We start from the raw sequence: 27652 nt of genomic DNA, 5'->3' as shown, positions 1-27652 counted from the left end.
GCACATTCACCATGTGTTTTCTTCACGCCCAAACACACTACGTCTGATCTTCAATACGTACAGGCAGACAGGAGGTAAAGGTGTGCGTGTGTAGGTCTGTGTGTGTGTGTGTGCGTGCGTGTCTCAATGTGGCTGTGTTATCTCCGCTTCTCTCCGCTGCTTCCAATTATACCCAGTGTCGGGCTTGAACATGGTCGGCCAATGGCGCTGAAGAGAGACGGGAAGCGCGACAGGAGATAGGAAACAAACGTTTATCTGGGAAATGTCTCAGAGTGGGCATCAAAGGAGAGGATCACACACACGCACGCTCGCCAGGTTCCAATACCACTGATAAGCAGCCCGATGCTACCTGCACATCACCAGAATATTTGGAGAGAGAAGATCAGAGAGCCAGAGAGAGACAGAAAAAAAGAGACAGAAAGTGTGTTTGTAGTCCACATCCTAGGGGATGAGGTCTAGGGGATGAGGGCTAGGGGCTGAGGGCTAGTGGTCAAGTGCTAGGGGCTGAGGGTTTGGGGATGAGGGCTAGCGGATGAGGGCTAGGGGATGAGAATGAGTGCCATTAAGGTTCTGGGTGTGACAGGGAAGCAGTTGGTTGGTCATCACATGGTGACAGAGAATAGAGGCCTAAAGATAAAAAGGCTTGGACTTGATAAAAAAGGCTTGGGACAGGAAGGACATTATACTGAGTGTGACCATGTGCATACAGTTTGTATATGTGGAAGCATGTATATGTGTGTTTGTGTGTCTAAGTGTGTTTGTGTGACTTCCCAGCTCTGTAAAAGATAGGATGGTCTCATCAGTGTGACAGTTAGCCAGCAGAGAGAAAAAAAACGCATTATGGAGATCAAGAGCTTCAGTGATCTCACACAGCCAGACGCCTGAGCAGATCCCCCCCCCCCCCCCCCCCCCCCCCAAAAAAAAAAATAGAAACTAGAACCAAGAAATGAACCCAAAGTCTTCACATCATGATATGAGCCGATACCCTCGTCTGACAAGGCTATGATCTTGGATGTCAGAAGACCTCTCCCTAGACACTGATCAAAGATCTTTCCCTTCACTCTCCTTACGGTGGAGGTTAGGATTTGGGGAGGTTGCTGATCCCAGTTACCAGTGTTACAGCTTGACTACCCAGGTCTCAGTGTTCCACACTACAGATGAAACAGCCGAAGGGAGCGCTGATATAAAAGCAAATGAAGCGTGGACAATTCATTACACACCACGGTATCTAATATGCACACTCCTTATTACCTGATACATATTCAGTTCTTTAATCGTGTACTTCAATCACTTGTTGCCTCCCAATACACACACACACACACACACACACACACACACACACACACACGTACACCAAGCTAGCGCATGTGTTTACACGAGTGTCTGACACAGACAGAATTTATTGGATGTTAATAAGTTAGGGTGAGACTGATACTGCTACCAAAACACCTGCATTCAATTAGCCAGGCCTGCGTGAAAGGGGTTCATTCACACCACACAGCGCTGCGTGATACTAATGAGGACAAAGAGAGAACGACATATACAGAGAGAGCGAGCGAGAGACAGAGAGAGAGAAAGAGAAAGAGAATAGAGAGCTACATAGAGAGACATACAGAGATGGAGTGAGAGAGACAGAGAGATGCAGAAGTAGAAACAAACAAAGAGATGCAGGTAGAGATCGATACTGAAAGAGAGAGACAGAGAAACACAACATTCTGCAGCTCCCAACCTCAACCACCTGGACTATCTGGTAACTACTGTTACCAGATACCGTTTGCTTTTGTCCCCAGTGCGTGTCTAGAGCAGCACCAAGATTTTCTGCACTGACTGAGTCAGACCTGGGCTGTGACAGTTTGGCATCTGGAAAATAAGTCCAGATGCCAGGACAAATGGCAGAAATTCTACTTAGAAAGAAAAACACATGCTTCAGTATAAAGATTAACCCCACAGATAACTTCAACTAGGCTGTGCAAGATCTCAGGGACAAGGCCTTTGGCGCTGTCAAAAACAACATAATACATAAAGCTTAAAATACTATTTTCGGTGATATAACCCATTCACCTCTATAGTTGTAAGGTCTGATGTCCACATACCAACCAAGAATTCACAAAATCACAAACATCCAATTGAGACTATTTATATAGAATTACAAATGTATCCCCATAGTACAATAGAGATGCTCCAAAATGTATATATGTATAGCAGAAGCTGGACTGAATTATTAAAAGAAAAGGAGCCATAAAATCACCCACCTGAACAAAAGTGATCCTCAGACCTTCCATGATAAAGACTACATGTACAGAGGGTTTAACCTAGAACTGGTTCTGGGATGTTCTCACAAACAGACCCCACAAAGCCCCAGGACAGCAGCACAGCAAGACTAAGCCATATCATAAGAAAACAAAAAGAAAACGACACTCTGAAAAAGGAAGCAAGCTCCCTAAACAGAGAGTACCTGACCACAGAGTGCAAGTGTACCTTTCCAAAGTGACTGACCAAACACTGATAAAATCCTTGACTATGTACAGACCTTACTAATGGGCCCAAAATGTTGGTGGAAATGGAGCTGCACTTCCTAACCTCTTATTGAGAGTAACCTAATTCCCACAGGTCATACAGACCCATGAGGCATCTTTTAGATTAAATACTGCAATGCACCACAGCTTCTCTCATGACCAGATGTGTCCCCCCAGATCGTCATGAGGAAAGGGCGACTGGTGAAGCACAAACACCACCGTAGACATAAACAATATTTACCTATTAAATACTTTTCCCTTGTAACTCATACTTAAACTATTAGCACATTATTAGAACACTGTACACAGCCAATAATAAAACATCTGAAATGACTTTGTCCTTTTGAAGAACAGGCAACTGCATTTGGTTCAAATGTAAAAGACAACACTTCGTCTGCCACAGTGACTTTAGAGGTGACAGCTATCGGCACACGGCTCCACTCAACCAAATGCACAAGTCACTTTTAGGGCGTACGTGCGTGCATGGCTCACCTGTGGTCGGATGACTCTCTCAATGCTCTTCAGGGCCGTGTCGGGTGAGGGGGGGGAACAGTCTGGGGTAGGCCCTGTTGGAGAGGAGCCTGCCGCATGGTTACACAGCGGCTCAGTCACTTTCACCTGGGTAGAGAGACCTTGAAATAGAGAGGGTGGGGGGGTGGGAGGGGGGGGGTCATTTAGGCCAGGTGATCCAAATGGACAGACAGAACGTAGGTACCCACAGAGAGTGAAAGCTGCAAAGCGTTTTCATCCCAGTCGAGCTTCAGCTGTGGCAGCTGCCTTGTGCTTTCATTGGTCAACTTCAAACCGAGCCCAACTTTCTCTCTCTCCTAATTGGCTCAAGTCTTAATAAAACACAGCGCACACACACAAGTGGGTCTGTGCATGTGTGTCTGTGGATAGGCATCCGTCTGTACGCGCATGTGGTGTCTGTCAGCACTGATCAAGCTACACAAAAGGAACAGATGATCAAATATTTGTCCAATGAGACGTTGGTACTCAGACCGACAGTCACTTTTAAAACAGAGGTAACGGAGTTCGGAATATTCACAGGAACACAGTTCAGATCAACATTTCACGAGAACTACATCAAGTTCTAGACTGCACCGCTAAGGAACAACATCCTCACTGTTCCAAGATAAGCCAGGCATTTTGTCTTGTAAGCTGTCTACCTCTTCCTCTGTTAGTTTGTCTCTCTCCTGGTCCGAATCCTGTTTGGTCTTGCCTCTGGCAGCTCTATCAGGAGGTGAAAGACGACATCTTGACGTCTTTTTCACACAGAACACTGCGCTGACATGGGTGCGTTTGGGTGTTTCTGTTAGTATGAATAAAAGCCCTGTGATTGTACACACACACACTCTGCCATCATATGATCAAATTATCAAGTTTGCTAGCGAACACCAGCACAGAAATAGGTGAAAGAAGGAAATGGGGAGAAAGAGAGAGAGAGGAGAGAGAGAAGGAGAGAATGGATAGAATCGGAGTGTGTTTGTGTGTGTCTGTATGCTACAAAGACAGCCTGTGTTAGCTGAACAAACAGACCGGTCTGTGTCTATAGGCCAGGGCAGCTGTAAAGCTAGTTAATGCAGTACAGCATGGTATCAACCTGAGGCTAAAAGGCTGCTTGTTTTTGTGTACGTGTGTGTGTTTGTGTGCCACAGCTGTCCAGCTCCCATGCTTCCAATGCCATACTGCACTAACCAATCAGAGCCAAGCTCTGACAACTGGCTGGTGGAATAGTCCATTTATACTGTAGAATGACCTGGACACACACACAGACACACACACAGACACACACACAGACAGACACACAGACACACAGACACAGACACACACTGGGTACAGGCCTGAGAAACTCCAGAAAACTTTCAGACTGGGCTTTAAAATGCAGCAAGTACCCCCAATATTTCTGCAACTACCCTGAGATAAGTTAAACCAGGACACTAATACGGACAGCCTCAGCGTGATACCTCCAGTAGTGATCTTCTGTGGGGGAACATCTGGGCCTCATCTCATTACTGTAACATGGGTTCAAAACACTTGGTATTACCATCATATGTTACATTGACCGTATATACCATGGCAGGTGTTACTCATAACGCCTTTTCACCTTGTACAAATCCGCCTCACAATTTTTAGTAAGGCAATGGTCGTTTCAGTTTGTTATTAGACCACAGTGAACACATGGGGACGACAACAACGACAGAGCTTCAGATGACACATTTTCAGTGTGTCGGGACTACTGTTGATATGCAACACAGTATGATTAATATTCAATAAGCGCTATATAGAATGTTAAATGTACAATATGTTCTGCACAGTATGATTAGCATACAACATGTTCTGAAAAGCATGATTAGTAACATGGCAGATAGCAGGCCCCGATTCTATGGCAGAAGTGGATATCTGACAGAATACGCCAGCACGCAGACTCTCCTGCGTCCGCCTCTCTGTGTTTACACCAGCCTCTAACTGCTGTGTGTCTCAGAAATAGTGATGGGAAGTGCCCTAATCTTACCGACTGATCTTAACAAGTCGTTCAGTGAGGAGGACCCTTTTGGACTCATTACGTTGATTTGAGCCGTTAATGCCTACGGCATGTAGGACCCCCTGGCCAGTCGATGATAAACCGAAATTCTCGATAGACTCACGATTTTACATCACATAGAAGCCTCTTGTTCATATCTTGTTCAGCATGCTGTAGGATGGTTATAGCTGTGGTTTGTTTTTGAGACTAGAAGTGAACTTGCTTTTGTAGCGGTTAGAAACACGAACTGAATGTTGATACAATTAAAAGAAGATCTAGTTACAGCAGCAACCAGAACAGATTTGTACCTGATTTTGCTTGGGTGCTGTGAGGGTAATGAGCACTTATGGTTGAGTTCAACAACTGCAGAGCAACGGCAGCTTGGGCAAGTCTTGTTGTTATGTTCCATTAAAGATGTTCCCTAGCGTTTTGGGCTGCTGGTTTTGAAAGCCAAAATGTGCCCCAGAGAATTGTGCCCCAGTATGTTTTGTACGTGCCGATGTGTCATCAAAACCATATGCTTTCAAAACTGGAATTTCATGGCTGACTGAGGTATGATAGTGATTCTACTTATAGATTATTAACATTCATAAAGAACACATTTAGATGTGCCATGCTAATGGACTCCTACCCAAAAAGAGCTGTAATAAAATCAAAAGGTGATTCAACAAAGTATTAGTTTAAGGGTATGCAAACTTATGCAACCAGATTGTGTGAGTTTTATATTTAAAATGTTCTTAAAAAAATGTTTTTAAAAAGATTTCAGTTTGTTTTTCCAATTGAATTGTTCACGTTATAGGTAAGATTAAAGGGGGGAAAAGTTCTGACATGATTGATCCTTGTCTCATTCTTTTACATCACAAGAACCTGCCATTTTAACAGGGGTGTGTAGACTTTTTATATCCACTGTATTTCAAGAGCACTGAGCCACACAATTGTACACTACCGGAGAACGTGTCGTACAAGTCAATGCTGCCAGCTGTCCAAACTAACGTTAAAATCAAGTAAGACCCTGGAACACGTCAATGAAAAGACTCGTAGAAAACCAGAGAATCATTTGCGAACTGTACATTGTTACTATTAATGTGTGATAGTGTGTCACATATTAAACTAAGTATTTGACTACAGCCATTAAGTATTTGACTACAGCCATTATTTTGAGCGAGGCTTTTTTATCAGTTCCAGTCATTTGGTGTTTAGCTTTTAGTAGATAGATATTCACCAAATGTCACCATCAGCTCAGTCCCACTATCAAAGCGATCTAAAACTATCTCAGAGGTGTGCCACCCTGTTCCTGACTGACATCGCGCCACCGCTATTGAAAACAATTGAATTCGATTGCTATTATCTGGCCTTTCTGACATCACAGATCAGTTGTTCTCAATGTGATTTGCTTCTCAGGCCCTCCTTAAACATGCCCACCAGGAACTTGGCTCACCACGGGTCAGCTGGCCTAAATCCACATCCATCATTTCATAGCCTTTAGCTGACAGTTTGTGGAGCTGAGCCAAACGGCGAGGCATTGATGGAGACCCCACAGGGTGTGCACGGCCCAGCCCAGCACTAACCACTGATTCAACAAGCAGTGACAAGCCCTAATCCATTTCGGAGTTTCCCTGGCCTTGCTCAGCGAGACGGTGCTTTTCTAAGACGGCACGGTGAACGCACCTATCGCCACCGTTATTGGTCTCACGATAATTTGATCCCAGCTGTGTTCGGCACTGGCACGCCGACGTGACGATGATGATCAAACTCCTGATGGTAGTACCCCACAACCTCAGCCCAACACCAGAGGACTCTGTATGCACGGCCACAGGCGGTTATTCATGAGCAGTGTACCGTTCCCCATTAATGATGCATACAAAATGGCCACCAACAAGTGGAGGAGAAAATCTCAATGGTGCAAAAGGGAGGGGTTGAGAAGTAGATTCAAAAGTGCGCGTGCGTGCGCGTGTGCGCGTGTGTGTGTGTGAGAGAGACTGCCTCACCACTGCCACCACACCTCACTCCTATTCTTTCCCCTCTCTTATAATCAATGGGGCATGACAGGTTCTAATGGCCCTGAGTTAGTTGGGCTTCTTGTTTTCTGTTGTTGTTAGTTCGTCAGAGCACCATTACCCAAACACCACCTCCAAAAGCCTCATCACGAGGTGAAATGAACTGGAACAGAACGACATCTAGGCTTTAACCCCAGGCAGGGAAGGCAGGAAGGAGAAATGGCAAACAGAAAAACTGGATGAAAGAGAGAAGAGAATGAGCAGAGATGGAGGAAAGAGAGAGAGGAAAATATAAGACAAAGAATAAATAGAGGGCAAAAGAAAGTACAGGGGTATGTCACATTCCCTACCCTATGTGTTTACCCTGGGGGTTGATTGGCTGAGAGGGACAACCCTTTTTTTATGCTAACCACACTGTTAGCTGGCTATCTATCTACTACTCAGCATGTGATTGCAGGCCTCAAAGCCTCAGTTCCACTCATTTACGACAGCTTGCTGTACAAAGACCTATAATATCCACGTTAGCAGTCTCCTCTACTCACTGATAGATCATACTGTGTATATCAGTAGTCCATTTTTTTTTCTTCACTAGTATATTCATTGATTGAGGTGATGATGACCTGGCTGGATGTCATTTCATCTTGTCCCAGGATCTAGTATGGCACTTATAAAGATTATAATACCAAATCCATTTCAGATCAGTCTTGCAAAATCTGGCAGAAGCAGTCAATAGTGAGGTACATGCCAAAACCTGTTGCAGCCCAAGTTCAACCCTCTATCCATCTCTATGCTCCAACTATCCACCTCCATGGTCTCTCTAAAACAAAGGGTGGGTTTCCTTAAAGGTTCCTGTTCCATCAGTCTTGGTCCCACTCTCAGTCGCTCCTCCCTCGCTACCTCTGAATCCCTCTGTTTCTTCCCTCTATCCATATTAGCGTTGAAGTGACTCACAGTCACTTCCTATTACAGAGACATGTGATTGGGCTAAACCCAGGTTCTCCTTGAGCTTCTCTGATTTGTTTACTTTGCCCTCCTCAGCTGAACCTGAAAGACAAATTACCGCTCTGAAGTCTGTATGTGTGTGTGTGGAGAGGTGTTTTAATTAGACCTGAACACACTGCAGGCCCATCAGATCAATAGACTGACATGAAGATTCTCCATGAACAAACACACACACCACCAGAAGAGGATACAATATTACATTGAAGTTTCTTGAATCCAAAAGGCAACCCCCCCACCACACCAAATATCAAAAGGTGATCCGCAGTGCCAGGAGTGATTCAACCACAGTTACCATGACAACCCACAGGTGACTCACCACCTCTTAACTGCAACTGTGGCAGAGGCACAGTTGCCAGGACAACCTGTGGTGTAGCCTGACATGGTACCAGCAGGGAGTGAAGTGGGATTCTTGGGTGCTGTGCTGCCCTAATCAATCATCATTTCGCAATGACAGATAGAATACAGTATCCATGACAACGATTACGAGCTTACTGCAGAGTGCTGATTGGGTGACGGTTTGGGTTATCTTCATTGGCTGGATGTCCTACAGTATCAAACATCACTGAGTCCACATACCTGTTCACATTCAATATTTACACTGAAGCTATGACAGCAGGATTGTCGGTACTAGAATATATATACACACACACACACACCCACCTTTAGAATAATCACATTTTGTTGCTTTGTAGCCTTTTATTCAGCTGTATTTACAACTTATAACATCCAAGTGAAGGATATAATACCATCTTGTCAGAAAAAATTATCAAATCAAATAAAAAAACAGAAACACTGAGTTGGAAAAAGAATCACCTCCCTCCTAAAAATGACTTGTAAACCCAACCAGGTGTAGTTAATCACCTTCTCAATGGCACACACAGCAAATTGACTTTCAACTGTGACCAGCTGTGGTCATTTTGATTAGCTCAGCATGAAACAAGCTTTTCCTGAAGCATTTCAGTCCTTGGTAGTGCAACTGAAGAAAACAATCAACTATGGGTGGCAAAGCATTGTCAAAAGATCTCCGGGATAAAGTTGTGGACAGGCACAAGACAGGAGATGGATACAAAAAAAATGTAAAGGCTTTATCAGTGCCTAGAAGCACAGTGAAGTCTATTATTAAGAAGTAGAAGGTATTTGGTACAACATAGACCCTCCCTGGGTCAGGACGTCGCTCCAAACTGGATGAAAGAGCCAGGAGGAAACTGGTCAGAGAGGCTACCAAGAGGCCTAGAGCAACTCTGAAGCAGTTGCAGGAATTAATGAACAGGAGTGGTCATTATGTGCATGTGACAACAATATCACAAATTCTCCACAAATGTTGCTTGTATGGGAGGGTTGCAAGTAAAAAGCCACTCCTCAAGAAAGGCCATATGCAGTCACGACTGAGCTTTGCCAAAATGCACTTTGAAGATTCTAAGGCCACGTGGAAAAAGGTGTTATGGTCAGATGAGACTAAAATTAAATGATTTGGCCTCAACGCTAAACGATATGTCTGGCGACAATCCAATATAGCTCACCATCCAAATAACACCATTCCTACAGTAAAGCATGGAGGTGGTAATATCATGTTATGGGGTTGTTTTTTCCAACTCAGTGATTGTTTTTTTAGTTTTCGTTTTTTTCTGACATGTTGGTGTTATATCTTTCACTTTGATGTTACAAGTTGCACTGAGTAAATACAGCTGAATGAAACAAAAACTGTGTCTGTCTTCATTTCAGGCTGTAAAGCAACAAAATGTGATTATATTAAAGGGGGGTGATTATTTTCAATACCCACTGTGTGTGTGTGTGTGTGTGTGTGTGTGTATGTATGTGGTTTTTTGATATTTTACAATTTATCATCTACAACGGTGTTGATAACGATAACGGCGCTGACCATTCTCGTCCAAGCTAGTGTCGTTACGTCATGATATCAACTCAAAATGTCCAGTGGTGTTAGTCCTGACTACAGTGATGTGACTGTAGCACAGGGGTGGAGGCGCATCGACCAGGCTGTCCTTACCGTTACGGGGGTAGCTGTTGAAGCGAGCGACGTCCAGTGAGCAGGGCTTGCGGGTGACAGCGGTGGCGATGGACTCGTACGGGTTGTCCTCGTCTTCCGGAAGGAACACGTCGAGGGAGGGCGAAGGGGCAATCTCCGCTGAGCGCTTCGAGTCCTGGGAGAGTAGAAGGGGAATCGGTTTTTTGGTAGGATGGTTGTGCCCTTGGTACCTTACGAACACACAAACAGCCCACCATCGTGAATAGTTCACTTTGAGTACACAAATGATTTCAATCACTAAAACCTCAATCATAACAGCCAAATCTACAGTACCTAAGGGGTTGCTTGTATTGCACTGGCTCCACCAGACAGAGAATAAATAAACCCAGTAAAAGAAATTACCAAACAAGTTAAATACCTAATAGTATTTCTACACTCACCTAAAGGATTATTAGGAACACCATAATAATACTGTGTTTGACCCCCTTTCGCCTTCAGAACTGCCTTAATTCTACGTGGCATTGATTCAACAAGGTGCTGAAAGCATTCTTTAGAAATGTTGGCCCATATTGATAGGATAGCATCTTGCAGTTGATGGAGATTTGTGGGATGCACATCCAGGGAACGAAGCTCCCGTTCCACCACATCCCAAAGATGCTCTATTGGGTTGAGATCTGGTGACTGTGGGGGCCATTTCAGTACAGTGAACTCGTTGTCATGTTCAAGAAACCAATTTGAAATGATTCAAGCTTTGTGACATGGTGCAATATCCTGCTGGAAGTAGCCATCAGAGGATGGGTACATGGTGATCATAAAGGGATGGACATGGTCAGAAACAATGCTCAGGTAGGCCATGGCATTTAAACGATGCCCAAAAGGCACTAAGGGGCCTAAAGTGTGCCAAGAAAACATCCCCCACACCATTACACCACCACCAGCCTGCACAGTGGTAACAAGGCATGATGGATCCATGTTCTCATTCTGTTTACGCCTAATTCTGACTCTACCATCTGAATGTCTCAACAGAAATCGAGACTCATCAGACCAGGCAGCATTCTTCCAGTCTTCAACTGTCCAATTTTGGTGAGCTCGTGCAAAATGTAGCTTTTTTTCCTATTTGTAGTGGAGATGAGTGGTACCCGGTGGGGTCTTCTGCTGTTGTTGATCCGCCTCAAGGTTGTGCGTGTTGTGGCTTCACAAATGCTTTGCTGCATACCTCGGTTGTAACAAGTGGTATTTCAGTCAAAGTTGCTCTTCTATCAGCTTGAATCAGTCGGCACATTCTCCTCTGACCTCTAGCATCAACAAGGCATTTTCGCCCACAGGACTGCCGCATACTGGATGTTTTTCCCTTTTCACACCATTCTTTGTAAACCCTAGAAATGGTTGTGCGTGAAAATCCCAGTAACTGAGCAGATTGTGAAATACTCAGACCGGCCCGTCTAGCACCAACAACCATGCCACGCTCAAAATTGCTTAAATCACCTTTCTTTCCCATTCTGACATTCAGTTTGGAGTTCAGGAGATTGTCTTGACCAGGACCACACCCCTAAATGCATTGAAGCAACTGCCATGTGATTGGTTGATTAGATAATTGCATTAATGAGAAATTGAACAGGTGTTCCTAATAATCCTTTAGGTGAGTGTATATTGTATCCTTTTTCTTTTCAAAACAGTGTTTATGAATTTTGTAATATTTAGCCTTTATTTTTATATTAACAACCTGGCGTCGAGACAATGCAATAGACCATACTGCAATTCCACTTTTTATTTAGTATATAGTATTCATTGTTATATCTTTGTCCGTATTAACTAAAGTCTGGTAAATAGACCATATTTATCAAGAGAATGTAGCCAAATGAATAAAAAAATATATAATAATCATCAGAAAGGCAAGGGTGGACTGAGGTGTGTCTCTGTGTGTGTTAGAATTCACTAGCAAGAAGAACTGCATGTAGCATTTTCCTATATTTGATCAAACTGGAGAACACTTGAGAAGGCATTTCCTCCATAAAATGTTTCCAGACTGGATAGCTCAATTCAATACAAACCATATGTTTGGAATAAGACTGAAGTCCAGAGACTAAGACAGCTATTGACAAATGTTTATTTTATGGTCAATTAACAACTGACTCCATACGCCAGACTAAATATATTTTTCAAGCATTTTTTTCTACCTTCTATACCTGTACATGGTCTCCTCTGTGTCAGAGTGTCTTATGGGTATTATTGTCCTTAAAGATCACCAGTGAACCATGGCATGTTGTTGCTGTGTGATACAAAAGTATTAAATGGGATTTAAATATCCTCACACACAATAGCAATGTTATCCTGTCAATAGTATCAAGTTCAATTGCAACATAATTGGTCAAGCTATGAGAAATTCTACTATCTTAGGAAGTTCACAGTGATAGGATATAATACCCATAATACCCTTGAACTGGACTCTCAGGCGTAGAGCCGGTAAACAATGCACACTTTTCACGAATAATAGAGGCTTTTTAAGTCATAGGTAAAAAAGGCGATTGTCTCAAAGATGTGTAAGGGCTTGACTCGGCTTCAACAAAAACCACAAAGTGGTTAGTCTCTGGCCAGATAACCAGGATCCCCAACACAGCCATTGATCAGTGTTGGGGATCCAACCATAATGCCCATCTTTAAATCTGGAGACCCTACTGGTGCTAGCAACTATAGGTCCATTAGCATACTACCTGTATTGTTGAAAGTTGCAACAGCCCGGGCTGTGTTTCTAGGCCTCAGGAAAGTCTTTGATGCATCATTTAATAGCAAGATTCAACCAGACACAACCCATCTGAAAAATGACTTCAGTGCCATCATTTGGTTAGGTTTTGTATAATCACTTTGTACATTTTATTTTTGAACTATACGAATCAATATAAGAATTTAACAGTGTCATGTTCTTCCGAAAAAGGAACGTGATATATTGATGTTCGGTAGATCAGTCCCACCAAAATGTCTCCATTCCACTGTCTGGCCGTTCTGTTGACTTTCTGTCTCACATTGCAATGGGTTATGCGTTATAATACAGTCAATATTTGATGGATTTTTATCAATCTGAGTTAAATATCTTGCTCAATTATGCAGCAGTGACATTTGTCAGAAGTGCATTTCTGACCCATCATAAATGTTAATGGCCAGTGCTGATTGTAATGGCAGTGGCCCTGTTGACATTAAACCAAATTACAACCCAATGCCTCCCCATTTTAAAACGGGTTGTTTTATGTTCCAGAACACAAAAAAGTACTGCCCATTAGCTTGGTTATAGCTAAATAACATGGGAACAATTGGCCTGACAGGTGTTTCTGGTTAGTCAGTGTGTTTAATCACATCATTTGGCCATGTATTAGACAGCTGTCGATATCTGCTCTTGACACCAATATGAGATCTAAAGAGGTGTCATTGGAAAAAAAGGAAGCCACTATGAAGCAGAAATATCTGAAAAAATGTATCAAAGAAATTGACAAAACCTTGAGCATACCAGAAATAACAGTCTGGAACATCATTGAAACAATTTTTTTTGGCAATTTCTTCCTTTCCCTGCTAAACTCTACAGTGGGTGTGTTGAAAATGTCCAACAGATCAGGAACAATCATTCGCATGAACGTCATCTGCTTCCATCCACGTAAAACTGCACTACAGAGGCTGTACTTCAAGGTACAAACCACTAGTTAGCCTCAAAATCAAGTGGGCCAGGTTGCAGATTTTCAACAATGTACCTAGAAGTTCTTGACAAATGTTTTGTGACTAGATGAGAGGCTCAACAACCACATCATCTGTGAAATATGGTGAACAACCACTCGAACTGGCCCAATTGTCTTCATTGATGACATTCCTGCTGACAAAGCAGAGGATGAATTCTGAACTGTACAGAAACATTGCCAGCTAAAATGTATGATATGTCTCAATGGACAAGTTCTTCACAATGTAGTAACACAATTGACCTCAAACATAGCAACTACGGAGTATTTCAGGGTCAAAAAGATCAAAGTATTTTATCTGCTGAAGATCAGACTGAAGGCTGAAACACCTGAAAACAAACAGCTGAAGATGCTTGCAGTATAGGCCTTCCAGAGCGTCACCTGAGAAGGAACAGTATAGGCCTTCCAGAGCGCCACCTGAGAAGGAACAGTATAGGCCTTCCAGAGCGTCACCTGAGAAGGAACAGTATAGGCCTTCCAGAGCGTCACCTGAGAAGGAACAGTATAGGCCTTCCAGAGCGTCACCTGAGAAGGAACAGTATAGTCCTTCCAGAGCGTCACCTGAGAAGGAACAGTATAGGCCTTCCAGAGCGTCACCTGAGAAGGAACAGTATAGGCCTTCCAGAGCGTCACCTGAGAAGGAACAGTATAGGCCTTCCAGAGCGTCACCTGAGAAGGAACCAGCAAATATACAGCAAGTGCTTGATTTGGCCTCAATACTTTTGGTTCCCTGAAATTTAAAACAATCAGTAAATCCAATATGTACCCAATTAAAACCATCTACACTTTATCCACGTAGCAATTGTTTGATTTCAAATCCAAACTTATGGCTTCATTTTCCAATAATTACACAGGGCACTGTATAAAGGTTAGGTTGACAGAATTGGTCAACCTAGTAACTTACCGATTTACTAGATGGGCCCAATCTTGCTTTAAAACACTGAAACCCATTGAAGCCCTGAAGTAAAATCTTCAAAAATCCTTCAAATAACTGAATGTGCATTTCCCCTAGAACAAGTAAATATAATAAAGACAACAAAAAGTTGAACAAGCACTCAGTTTGAGAACAGCTGAAGTACTGGGAGATGGCAAGCGTGGTAATAATAAGAACGGCTTCCCTGTGCCTCCCCACCCGTGCCAAACAAATCCAACAGTGACTGATGGAGGGTGACCAACAAGGAGAAAAGGAGCGTTGTTTTTGGAGACATATTACTCACGGGAGACGCTCTGGCAAAAGATGCCTTTGTTTTCAAATAATGCACCACTTCATCATCATTACTAAAACTTCAATAGAGCGCCCTCCCTGGTCACCTTGTCGCATTCGGTTGCTGCGGTGCGGCGCGGTGGAGACTGGGGCAATGGCAGTGCCCATACCTCACCGCCGGTGCGTTTATTTCCCTTGAACCTTATCGACCCCCCCCGCCTCCTCACCAACCCCCCCCCCTCCCCCCGCCATTACTCTTCCTGTCAGGGGCTCCAACTACAAAACCAAGACACTTCAGGGCCATCAATCACACACAATGTGTGCTGAGAGGATTATTTATCCTTTCTAATAGAACGATCACTCCCTAGATAATCTGTCTCATGGACACGCACGCACGCACGCAGGCACGCGCATACACTCACACACGCACACTCAAGAGACCAGCATGTCTATTCTAATGGGAGGCTGGTCATATTAATATGCTAACAGTCATCAGAAGGCTCTGTGTTTCTGCAAAATGGATCCAGTTAACGTTGTCAAACGTAAAATGTCAATGACTTTAAAGCCTGCCAGTAGAGGCGTCAGATCCCGGATGGGATAACTTTCATTTCAGTTCCAGTGCCAGTTCCAGTGCCAGTTCCAGTGGCAGCCATAACTGCCAAAACCTTAAGACCCCCTCGACCAGACTACCAGTAGTTTGCACCTTGCAGTTCAGCTTCTGTAGCTCTGATTGATCGGACAGCCATTGTTTCCTTCATAATGGTTAGCATTCTTTGGTAATCCAATGTTGAGGTACTTCTTGGCCAAGCAGGACATTTGTGATTGTTAATTAACATTCTCTTGAAAAATTTTAATTAACATCTATTTGGTACTTATGTTGACAGATGACAATAAGGCTAACAAAAGCCTAGAATCAAATTAGTTTTTTAAAGTTATTTTATGCCTGCAAAAAGAACATTACCTATGTTCTAATTTTTTTGATGCCCTGAAATTAGGTTTGTGTAGCTTGGATATTAGCTAGGCACCTAATCACTTCAATACTAGGAAATGAAGCAACAAGTTTAAATGACATCAGGACATGAATGACATCAAGTTGGTTACACAACAGTTACTGTCAAATAACCAAAAATCTGATTTCTCTAGCTACCTTTCATGCTTATCTTCAACACCACGAGCAACACGGTCAAAGCAACTGTGCACGTCCTTATGAAAAGAAAGATTTTACGAAACCAAGATCGCTGCCTACCTGCCTGGCCTCATTTCCAAACGGCAGTCACATCTTGACGATGGTGTCATGCAAGCAGGCAGTGATCACGAATTCTACAAAATCTTTGCTTGAGACTTTTAATCAGTTCACCACTTCTATTCAGCATGAAAACAAAAAGATCCAAAGGAAACCCAAGTACATCACTCGGTCTCCTCAACAATAGATAGCGACTTGCTTTCACATCCCCCATATACATTTTAAGTATTGTTTTCATTTGACATTTTCAACTGTTCCCAGAAAAAAGGTCAAACAGCAAAATATTCTGCTGCCTTTCATAAGTCCTTTGATTCTCTCTCCCTGCTCTTCTTTCACATTCACACTGTTTCACCCTCTCTTTCAATGAAAAAATTATATTTGCTCATATCTACGAAACGCAATCCCACTCAGCGCCTTTTACTCTCTATTTTTCTCTCCATATTCCTTTTTATTTTATCCCTACAGTATACTTTTAAAGTATACATCAGCCTCTTTTACTTCTCCCTCTCCCCCATCTCTCCCGACCTTTCCTTTTCTCCCTCGGTCGGACACTCCACCCCGATGGCATACGGAGACAGGGCGAATAGACTCAAACTTACTTGGGAATAACTACAGTAGAGTTTAATGGAATTCTGCAGAATGAAAGGAAAACTGGAGATCAGAGGAATGGGAGGGAGAGGAAGTAGTTTCTTGGTTTTGAAGCAGGGATTTCCTCCGTCTCCCGCTCTCGCAAACACATACACAGCGAGGCGCGCACACACTCACCAAACACACACACACACACACACACACACAGAATCAGGGATCTTCTATTTGTTCTCCGATCAAAATAAGTATTTCAACTTCAAGACCGATCCGTTCACGGCTACTCAGTAAACTGCCACAGTCAGCCTCCCAAAACAACTCTGAAAACAACCCTCCCTCAATCTGAAAGCGTATAAACTAGACGCCACGGCACCATCGGCATGCCGAATTAACTAAGTGGAGTAACATCCCTTTTCTCATCAGGCCTACCTGTTAGTAATTGATCCCACCTTCACTTCCTGGTGTCGAGGGGTGAGAAGGTCGAGCGCCGCTCATAGTGTCACGCAATGAGCTCGGTGCTCAAACACACAAGAGACAGTCTCTTTAGCGCACACACTACGTCTTCCTCTCCTCCCTCCCTCCCTCCCTCACCCCCCTCCCCTCTATCTGGGAGAGATAGGAGACAGAGGAACTAGTGTGTCTGCCACAGGAAAAGAACAGACAAACAGAGGCGTCCTCTGGCCACTAATTAGTAGTCTCTTAGCTGTGTGTGTGAGCATGCGTGCGAGAGTGCAAGTGCGTGTGTAAGGCCAGTAACCCAAATAGGAAAACAGTTGATACTGCAGCCACGTCCCATATAGACACTTTGGTGCCCCAACTTAGTGTCTGGTATGTACTGTAGAGAGTGTGTGTGTGTTTGTCTCAATACATGTCTCTTCAAAACTCTTTCTCGGTCTCCTTGCGTCCAACATAACGCCGCAATTTGTTGGCACTCTATATCTCCCCTTTCACCCTGTGTCCTCCTCCTTTCAGTCCCCAAGGCACTGGTACAGTTCAGACAGTCTCCCTTTCTGTCGCTCTCCCGCACAAACTGTTCCAACTGTAGTGCATTTGAACGAATTAAGGCTGTAATTCGCAAGCATCCGGTCATAAAGGGCATTTGATTAGAGGAGGAGTAAAGACAGGGGTTGTGTGTGTGTGTGTGTGTGTGTGTGTGTGTGTGTGTCAGGGGGTGGGGGGGTGACGTAGAGGAACAGGATATGAGAAGACAATAGATCCTCTGAGACCATCACAATGTCCTCAGTGATAAAGAACAGAGATAAAGTCTACTTGATCAAAAGCATTTGGTTCTAAGAAAGGTAAGAGAAAAAGTGATCGAAACCTTTTTTATTGTTTTTTTCTACAGCCTAAACCAGTTTGTCTTTTGCACAACACACCCACCTTTTTAGATTAACTATCTATTAATCTACCCAAATCAAATAATTAATGTTTGGTCTTCAAAAAGCATTTCTCATCCAGTCATAGGCTGTGCACCCACTTTTGGTGTCGTGTCTGGTGTCATGTTGGTGACGTGTCTGGTGTCATGTTGGTGACGTGTCTGGTGTCATGTTGGTGACGTGTCTGGTGTCATGTTGGTGACGTGTCTGGTGTCATGTTGGTGACGTGTCTGGTGTCATGTTGGTTACGTGTCTGGTGTCATGTTGGTTACATCTGGTGTAATGTTGGTGTATTTTCGATGATGTGTCTGATATTTCAAAAGCTGCTGGTGTGTTTGTGAGCAGTTTCATCTATCATGTGTTGTAACACAGAATTTCATTTTATATGGGCTGACAGTTAGTCAAGTATTTATAGCTTGTGGCCAGTAACCTAACGATTCCTACATCAAATCCTGAGCCGGCAAGGTGAAAAAAATATTTTCCTGTCCCCGAGTATGGCAGTATGTCAGTATGGCAGTTAACCTTAATTCTTTCCAGGAAGTTCTGATGAGATTTTTTTCTCAGTCAACTTACCTGGTAAAATAAGCGTTGACCGAAAAGGTAGCAAGCAAAATGTATGTCCAATCTGACAGTCAATGACACTTCCCTAATTTGTTAAGGTCAAAGTTGTATGTACTGTAGCCTTACTTAGCTGTAAGTCTGGAGGCCCATAACCTTGTCAGTCTGCTGATCTGCCTTGCTGTCAATGGGGGAGAAAAGTGCACATATTGATGGACAGTCCACGTCTAAATCACAGGTTTAGGCCTGTATTGGCCACTGTTTCCCTTTAACAGAGCTGAATAAGAAAACTAAAAGCCCTAAAGTGCAGTTGAGCGTATGGGCCTAACAATATTGGCTCGAAGATGCTGACAAAAAAATAACTAAACTGCAGGAAGCCGTACTCAAGCTCTTCTATCAAGTTTTGAAAATGGGATACAAAATTTGATAAAGCCATAATTCAATTCAGTATAAGAGCTTTATTTTCATGGGAAACATTTAATTACTTCCCTATTCAAAAGGGGACCTTCCTTAACCAAACTGAGTTTTAGATGGACATTGGTGCCCATGCCGCCCTGTGGATGTTCCCACACTGTAGATCAGCAAAAAATAAAAATATCAAAAAAGCTAAAATACATACATACATACATATACACACCCTGTGTATTAGTGTACCTACTTTCAAGTCAGTTTGTTTGGCATCCCCAGTTTACAGATAACACGAGAAGGTCACAGAGCATTTCACTTAAGGCTCAGTGAGCTCTCCCTGAAAAAGAACCTGCAGTGGAACACCTGGTGCTTGAACGAGCAAAAGATAAGCTAACTGCGTCTTGATAAAAACGTAACCAACATTCAGGCGTTCTTTTAAAGCAGGTGAAAGAGAAAGACTTATATACAGTACGTCAACTACACAGCTATTAAAAACAACTAGGGAAATCTGACCACGGAAAACCATCAGTGGTCATTAAACTGATGAAGTGATTACAAAACAGAGAGCAAAATACTTTAGGAGGTGAACTGAGGTATTTGCCTCAATAGCTCAATTCAATGACTATTTCTTCATTGAAGAGCTAGACTCAGGTCGGACCTGAATGTAACTTGAAGATAGAAAGCACAGTGGACAACACAGTTATTACTGTAAAGCAAGTTGTATCTTATGTATGTTCCTCTGTCTTTTTAGATTATTATTTTTTTCCTCATGCAACCTCTTGAGTTTTTTATCTTTCTTACAGCACAAGTTAAAGATCTCAAGGCCTGCACCGACAAAATTAGTATCTCAGTAGCGCAATGGGTTGCTGTGCTCTGATGTACAGACCCAAACCCCCCAAGGCGCCCGTTGCCCTCCGATGCTTCCTTCTGTCACACCTTGTCGGACCCTGCCTATGAAGACCTTTTGCTGGCTGTTCCAAAGCTGTTCCGGCTCCGCGGAGTGCTGACTACTAAAAATCTGTCCTGGTGTTCGGGGGCAGAGTCAGCAAGAGCAAAAGAGTTTAGACCCATGTCATTTGTGACAGGATGGCCTCTGCCTTCTCCCCACCTGGTCTCTACAGTAGCTGCGCAATGCAACATGGACCACTTCCCGTTATCGGAGGTGTCTGTGCAGCTGGTGGCCGTTGGTCCGGAACAAGGAAGTCCCCCAGTACCGTTCAAAGTTGTTAAATGAGACTCTGTGGAAGGTCAAACACCATCAACCAGCACCAAAGCAATGAAGCGGCCAAGTTGTGAGTGACCAGTGCCCTTCCGCCAATTACTAAACTCAGCTACAGCCTACAGTCCAGCAGCCCCTAACACACTGAGGTCCCTAAAAAACAACCCCCAACATAAGAGAGATTCTCACAGTGTTGTAAATAACCTCAGGGCACAGTGTATCCTACACAAATGAGTTACCTCACACTGACTCGCCTGCTTTCAGGAATTCGATTTCAGATCTGTGTATGAATGGATCGAGAACGTATTGATCTATTGGGGGGGGGGGGGGGGGGGGGGGTTCTGTAATTATAGAGCTAAAATTATGATGGGGAATATGGAGTATGTCAATTATGACTATAATTATAATCATAATGACGATAGCGATGTGTTTTATGATGAGGTGTCATAATTACCATTTAATTAGCTTCACCTCAGCTCTTCCCATGATAGAACTGCCTGATTTGAATCCGGTGATGGCATCGGCATTTACTACTGGAATGTGCTATACACACACACACACCTTGTCTTCATTTCCGAGATGTTACTATAGCAACCAGTAGAGTCATCTGGGCACAGAACGTCTGCAATCCCCGAAGTAGAGCTTGTCAAGGACAGGATCTTCATCTTAAATGCAGTCTCCAGCTCAAACTAACTGAACAACTTTTGAAAAACGATTTTCCTGTGTCTTGATAAAGACCTTTCAGCAGAAATATCAATACCAACACCTTGCGTTGGTTGACAATGAAATGTACAGCAAGTCACTAGTTCTCATCAGTGTTTTTTCTAGCCTGGTCCCAGACCTGTTGCTGTCTGTACTTGTGGCTATGGTAGCGTGACAATGACCATACACAGTGATCCGGGACTAGGCTAGGAGCCTTCATCCACCGATACTAGGTGAGTAATGATCTCCTATTGATGAATTGCTCACTAACGAACACTGCTCTTTTGCCTCTTTTAACTATTGAAGTTACTCAGAAGACAGCACTCATTCCTACTGCATGTCATACTATAGGTAACATATTTGCTGAAAATAGCCTTTCCAAGGAGATCATTTATGCCCCCACTTGGATTCGACAGCAACTTCATTAGTACCACTTGTGAGGAATATGATGGTATATTTCCTGGTTATAAAAGCCTTGGTGGGGCCAGTCAGAATGACTCAAGAGGGCTCATAAAATACATGATGCTGTGTTGTCCCTTGCTGATGGTTTTAAGAGCTATATGCAGGGGCTGTTTGTTACCAAAGAAAAATGAAGGGGGGGGGGGGGGGTACAAAGAAACCGGTAAAAGGAAATGTAACCCAGCTACCTCCAAGGCCGTGCTCAACATTAAGCCCACATTGATAAAGGACAACAACCATGAGTCTGATATTGAACCACAGGCCACTGGCTTTGGGAGTTGTAAAATAGTGCACTGAGAATGAACAAATAGCTGCAGTATGTTTAAAGTCATCTTGGAACAAGCTAACCGCACTGCACATCTCCACCCTACACACAGCAGAGTGCACTTCTCTGGGGCCAACTCTAATGCCCAATACTGACGCCAGTTAAAAAGAAAAACAACGTTGTGACTAATGCACTGCATTAACAACGCCAACCAAGAATTAACCTTAGCAGCAGACACTGGATTGTGCGGCACTGCTGAATTGAATAGAAGGATTAACCAGTGGGAAGCAATCTCTTGCGGACTCCATTTGCTGCTGTATGAAGATATACCGTGGAAACTCCAAGGAAGACGGAGTGCTGCACATAAAGATTAGCCACGGTAACGCAATCATGACGCTGTTAGTCGTTCGGATTATGAGAGAGTAATGACACACAATTTACAGGGATTTCATACACACACACACACACACACACACACACTCAATGCATCAGCTATAAATAAGAGCTGTGAAAACATAATCACATATTTAATGTGTTCTCAGTAAACGTTAACCATGAAAAATGAAAGTAATTACACGCACACACACACACACACACACGCACACACACACTCACTCATCTCCTCTAGGCCGGTAAGAGACATTAAATAGAGCCAGTGTCTTCTGAACAGTCATTTAACACAGTCAAAACAGTTTGATCTCACCATCATTTGAAGACATTCAGGGCGTGGCTCCCAATTATCAATATAAGATTCAAATTCGTCAGTACAGTGAGAAATTTTTCTGGAAAAAGAAGTTGCTAGTCATGAGAATGTCTACTGCTGTACTTTCTACAACTGTAAAAAAGCACGCTACACGGCTTCTATCAGACAGCAACAAAAACCACATCATTAAAGTGTTTTGAAGTCTGTATACCAAGTGAAAAATAATTTGATGAAAACAATGTAACCACGATTCTAAGTGTTATGAAACTCAACACGGTGATTCTCTCTCTCTCTCTCTCTCTCTCTCTCTCTCTCTATCAGACCTCCAGAACCTCTGTGTTCTCTTCCTTTCCTGTTTACCTCAAGGACAAACAGAAGATGTGCGTTCCAATGCTATCTGCAACCTGAAGGATAGCACAGACACACACACACACACACACAGCCAGCCACACACGTCATGGATTATCTATACGAATAGTAGAACATGTGCAAAAACAGGCAAACACTCAGCTATTCTACAAAACCCAAGGGCAGCACCTGACAACAGACACAGAATGATCTTCAGAGATGATGGGTGGGTGTGACAAGGACAATACAGTCTATATGTGACACCAGTGGTAGACACACACACACACACACACACACACACACACACAGAGAGAGAGACAGGAAGTGTCTTCTTCTATTGACATATCCCATGTGTTGTTAGTCTGAGTGTTTCTATTGCATACCAAACACACAAGAAGGAAAGAATGAGGGAGAGAAAAGAAGTGTAATCCAGTGGTAGAGAATATCCCAAAACAACACAAAAGGTAATAACTGAGGGGCGGGAGAAATGTAATCTGACGGACACGTTCTAATCACCTGACACAATTATTTTTCGGAAAATGAAAAAGTTCACAGAACAACGAGATTTGGGAACATCAACTAGTTCCTATCCCATTATAGTAGACTGAATTTGAATTGGGGAGAGAGAGGCGTGAAAAGGAAGGAGAGACTGATGGCACTGGGGAGGTGTGAAACATGGAAACATGTATGTTTCCGTGCGCATTCCTGTGCGCCCGCGTGGGTCTGTCGGTGTGTTTGATATTGCGCAGTGCTCTGACGCACCTGATCTGTTCACGTACATAACAGTCAATGGTTGTAGTGGGCGGTTCCGACGCCTACTACTTTATGAATGTCTGTGTTGCCTAGCAACCATGTGAACCCTTGGCTCACTCTCCTGTCACTCTCTCTCTTTTCTCCCTCGACGACCATCTCCCTTCCCTTCTTCACTCTCCCTCCCCAAGTCTCCGTCCCTGCTCCTCTCTCACTCCCTCTCGCACTCCCTCCCTCGGCTGCAGCTCCTCAGCGATGAAGTCGCCACTTTGGGTAAACATATTTTCTCAGATGAAGGAATCCTCGCAGCACAGGGTGCACACCCACCTCTACACACATATATCCATTAAAGCACGCACACACACACACACAGAGACACACACAGAGACACACACAGAGACACACACAGAGACACACACAGAGACACACACACCACTAAAGTAGTCCTTGGTCGTCATGGCATCAGTCTGTGTTCGCATGGCGATCGGGGGAGGATGCGCACGTGTGTGTGGAAAAGGAGTCGGAACCTCCTCCGCCAACAACGCATGCACAACACACACGACAGATTAGGAGATTTCTGCCACTTCCTCTATGACCATATACAGGCAGAGGAAGACAGTGTGGATGTCTTAGGGTCACACACACACTCATCCTCTACAGCAAAGCAAAGCACAGGTCAGCCCACCTCTCTGACAAGTTCGAGTGAAAGCTGAGACCTCGCTACCATGGCAATTGATACAGTGCTTAACACATGTCTGTCAGACAGCGATGTGAAGAAACAGATGGAATGGGAGAATCTCATCTGGTTTTGAAAGTGGGAGTATCTCATCTGGTTTTCAAGAGTGGGTGAATCTCATCTGGTTTTCAAGAGTGGGAGAATCTCATCTGGTTTTCAAGAGTGGGAGAATGGGAAAATCTCATTTGTTTTGGAGAGATAGAAAATGGGTTAGGAGTCTTCGTCCACTGGTTTTCAAAGAAAGACAATTGGATAATCTCTTCTTGTTTAGAAAGGGGGATAATGGGAGAATCTCACCTGGTTTTGAAAGTGAGCGAACGGTGAAAGTTAATCAAGAACAGGCAGCAGATGGAACATGGAATAGTGGTCTAACAGTCACGGATGAAATAATGTGTGCACACTTTTCTGCTCTGAGGAAAACAACATTCATTTAGCTGAGTGGGGTGGTTGTTAACACACTTCAGCTACTGAAAACCGTTAGAAGGGAGGTATTAAAGGAGGGGCGCAGGTTCCTCTGTAGGTCTTCAAACAAACAAAAAACTGCTAAATAGGTTTTCAGGTCATCAGAAAGGAGGAAGGAGCTGAAACTTTCGGAAAGGACCAAATTTTCCCGATTGAGTATCTCCCAGGAGGAGACAGATGGGGGCTGAGGCCAACTGGAGATGCAATTATGGGGGGGGGGGGGGTTGGACAAAGAGAAAGAGTGAGGAGGGACGGATATACGGACACAGGAAGAACCCAGTGGGACCATCATGGACTATCATTCCAACAATCTGACCCGATGAGGTGACAGAGGAGATTTAAAGGGGTTGGAGCAGGAGCGTAATCCAAAGAGAAGCTCTTCCAGTGTAACCTCAACAAGTTCCTAACAGATACACTGCTCCCCAAACGTATTGTCTCCCTTGGTAAACAAGAACAGAGAAGGCTATAAAACAATAAGAATTTGTCATTTAAGATTAGCCTTATCCTAATCTAACAGAAGAATAAATGTAACCATTCATTTACGTAAAAGTAAAAAATACGTATTTTTTGCAAATTGGCACCCATGCCTTTAGTTCTTTGCACACCCTTCCCTTGCTAAGATAAAGGAACTGAGTCTTTAATTTGTGATGACATGAGACGACACGTAGCATAATGTAAGAACATTCATCCATGCAGTATCTAGCCAGATCCTTCAGAGTTCCACAAAAAAGTCCCAGTGACATATGGCTAATTACAGATGTTGATATTTATGTCTTGAGAGAAGAGGCTTCCTTTTGGTAAGAGGTCCAAATGTGTTGTTAGCTTGAGGATTTTTTATGATTTGTTTATCCCAAGGTTGAACTTCTTCAGTTCTCCAACTGTGACTCAAGTATACAGTTTTATTTCTCAAACCATCCTCATGTGCATGGAGACAAAATACACTTGTGTCCTCTTCTAGGCAGGTTCACCACAGTTTAGATTTCTTAATTATCATTTTAGTGGATAATATTTTTAGCAATGTAACACTGTTACAGCCATAGTTTATGAACGTCAACAACCACTTGTCTCACTGGAGTTGCGTAGCCTGACCTCCACTGAAGGTTAAATGTTTCTGATATTCTGAGTGTAAACCCAAGCTGATAAACAACAATTTTGTCAACTTTACGACAAGGTCCAATAATTCTGAAAGGAAGACTGTGATGTCTTCGTTAAACAAGGTGTGGGTGCTGGACCTAAAGCCTGTTTGCACTTTGGAGCTCCTGGAACCAAGTAGAAGAGTTCTCTCAGTGACATTATATTTTGGTTGAGACCATTAAAACTAGACTTCCTGTCCAGCCGTCAATTGGTTCCAAGCCATGTGACAATCCAATCAGGAGGGAGCAGACAGCTTTGGGTTCATGGAGTTCAGTTTGGAGAAATGTGAGCTAGTTAAAACCAGAATGAAACTAAATTGAAACCAGAATGAGACTAAATTGAAACCAGAATGAGACTAAATTGAAACCAGAATGAGACTAAATTGAAACCAGAATGAGACTAAATTGAAACCAGAATGAGGCTAATTGAATATTTCTGGGACTCCCAACAGGCCAAGGGGTTGATAGGTCCACCAACCCGACTGTGGGCCAGACTGTCTAATGTCACCAGTCTCTGCTGCGGAGATCCACCTCCCACAGTCACTGACAATGTAATCTCCCAGTCATTAGCCACTGAATGGAAAAGACAAGAGGGGAGAAGCGAAGAGTGGATAAAACTGTTACCCGTTAAGGAGACAAACGAGATCCTTTGGAGAGAAAGAGAGTTAAGGAGACAGAATGAAAGAGAGAGAGAGAGAGAGGCAGAGAGGGTGAGAGAGAGAGAGATTCTCTCTCTCAGAAAAAGAGAAAAAGACTGAAGCTGAAGAGAGAAAGCAGTAGTCAGACAGAGTGAGGGGTCAAGAGACATACTTTGCAGTTCCCACGCCAGCACTCTTAATGACCAATAGGTACTCTGCAAATGTGCTGCGACATTTAGAGGTCTTTAATGATGGGAATACATAAACAAACAGCTAGCTCAGTTGTCAGCGCTGCAGTCCAGGGTAATGTACAGTAAATGAGTGTGTCAGGGACAAACCAGATCTACACACTGTGAAACAGCCAATTACAAATGATTGAGACATGCTAGCACAGGCAGCATGACAATGGTAATCAGTGTATTCAGAAAAGGATGACGAGGGAATGGAGGAACAGAACAGAAGGGCTTGGGAAATATGGGCGTGTCAGTGTGTGTGTGTGTGTGTGTGTGTTTACCTGTGACAGACTGGAGAAGCCCAGGTTGTGACAGCCATTGCAAGGGGTGAGGGTCTCCCAGAACCCCGCTGGGCCACAGCTCTTCTCCCCCACCTCCACCTCCTCCTCCTTTTCCTCGCGGGGAGGAGGGAGTGGCGGAGTGGGCCTCTGCAGCGGAAAGACACACACTGTTCATATAGTCACACAACCACACAAACACAATTACACACACATTTACTGAATAGGACACACACACACACCCCTCATACTTAGTCACACACAAACCGGCTAATGGGTGCTACTGACACACACAAACACACACACAAAGGATACCATTATACCATGGTCTGTAAAAAGGATATATGTTGGTTGTTTTATGGGTGTTGTTCTCCAGTGAACTTGATTTTTATTAGACAAAGGCTTGATCTTTGTCCGCAAAACCGGCCCAAAGACTTATAGGATAAAGCTAAACATATAGGGACAATTTTGTGGACATTGTTTTTTTCTAGAACTATTCTTAATCCGTTTGCAAAACATAAAAGCCTGTACACTTAAAGGACAGGATAGAAGAAATGGGAGAGACATGGAAAAGAACAAACTGAAAAAGCAGGGAAGAGGCAAGAGGGTC

At 43.5% G+C, this 27652-nt stretch overlaps 1 protein-coding gene across 5 annotated transcripts in view; it reads right to left on the bottom strand.

Annotated features, from left to right (window-relative positions):
* The window catches only part of anks1b (ankyrin repeat and sterile alpha motif domain containing 1B), a 152086-nt gene that overhangs the window by 62075 nt on the left and 62359 nt on the right, over nucleotides 1-27652 (bottom strand). For all 5 annotated transcript variants that reach the window (XM_029117186.2, XM_029117188.2, XM_029117189.2 and 2 more), the window contains 3 exons: nucleotides 27046-27192; nucleotides 10045-10198; nucleotides 3009-3148 (listed from right to left, as the gene is read on the bottom strand). In XM_029117186.2, the coding sequence (XP_028973019.2) occupies nucleotides 3009-3148; nucleotides 10045-10198; nucleotides 27046-27192 (441 nt within the window). The remainder of the gene's footprint in view (nucleotides 1-3008; nucleotides 3149-10044; nucleotides 10199-27045; nucleotides 27193-27652) is intronic.

This window comes from Esox lucius, chromosome 23, assembly GCF_011004845.1.
Source record: "Esox lucius isolate fEsoLuc1 chromosome 23, fEsoLuc1.pri, whole genome shotgun sequence".
Taxonomy (NCBI): domain Eukaryota; kingdom Metazoa; phylum Chordata; class Actinopteri; order Esociformes; family Esocidae; genus Esox; species Esox lucius.
This window is presented reverse-complemented; position numbering and strand designations above follow the sequence as displayed.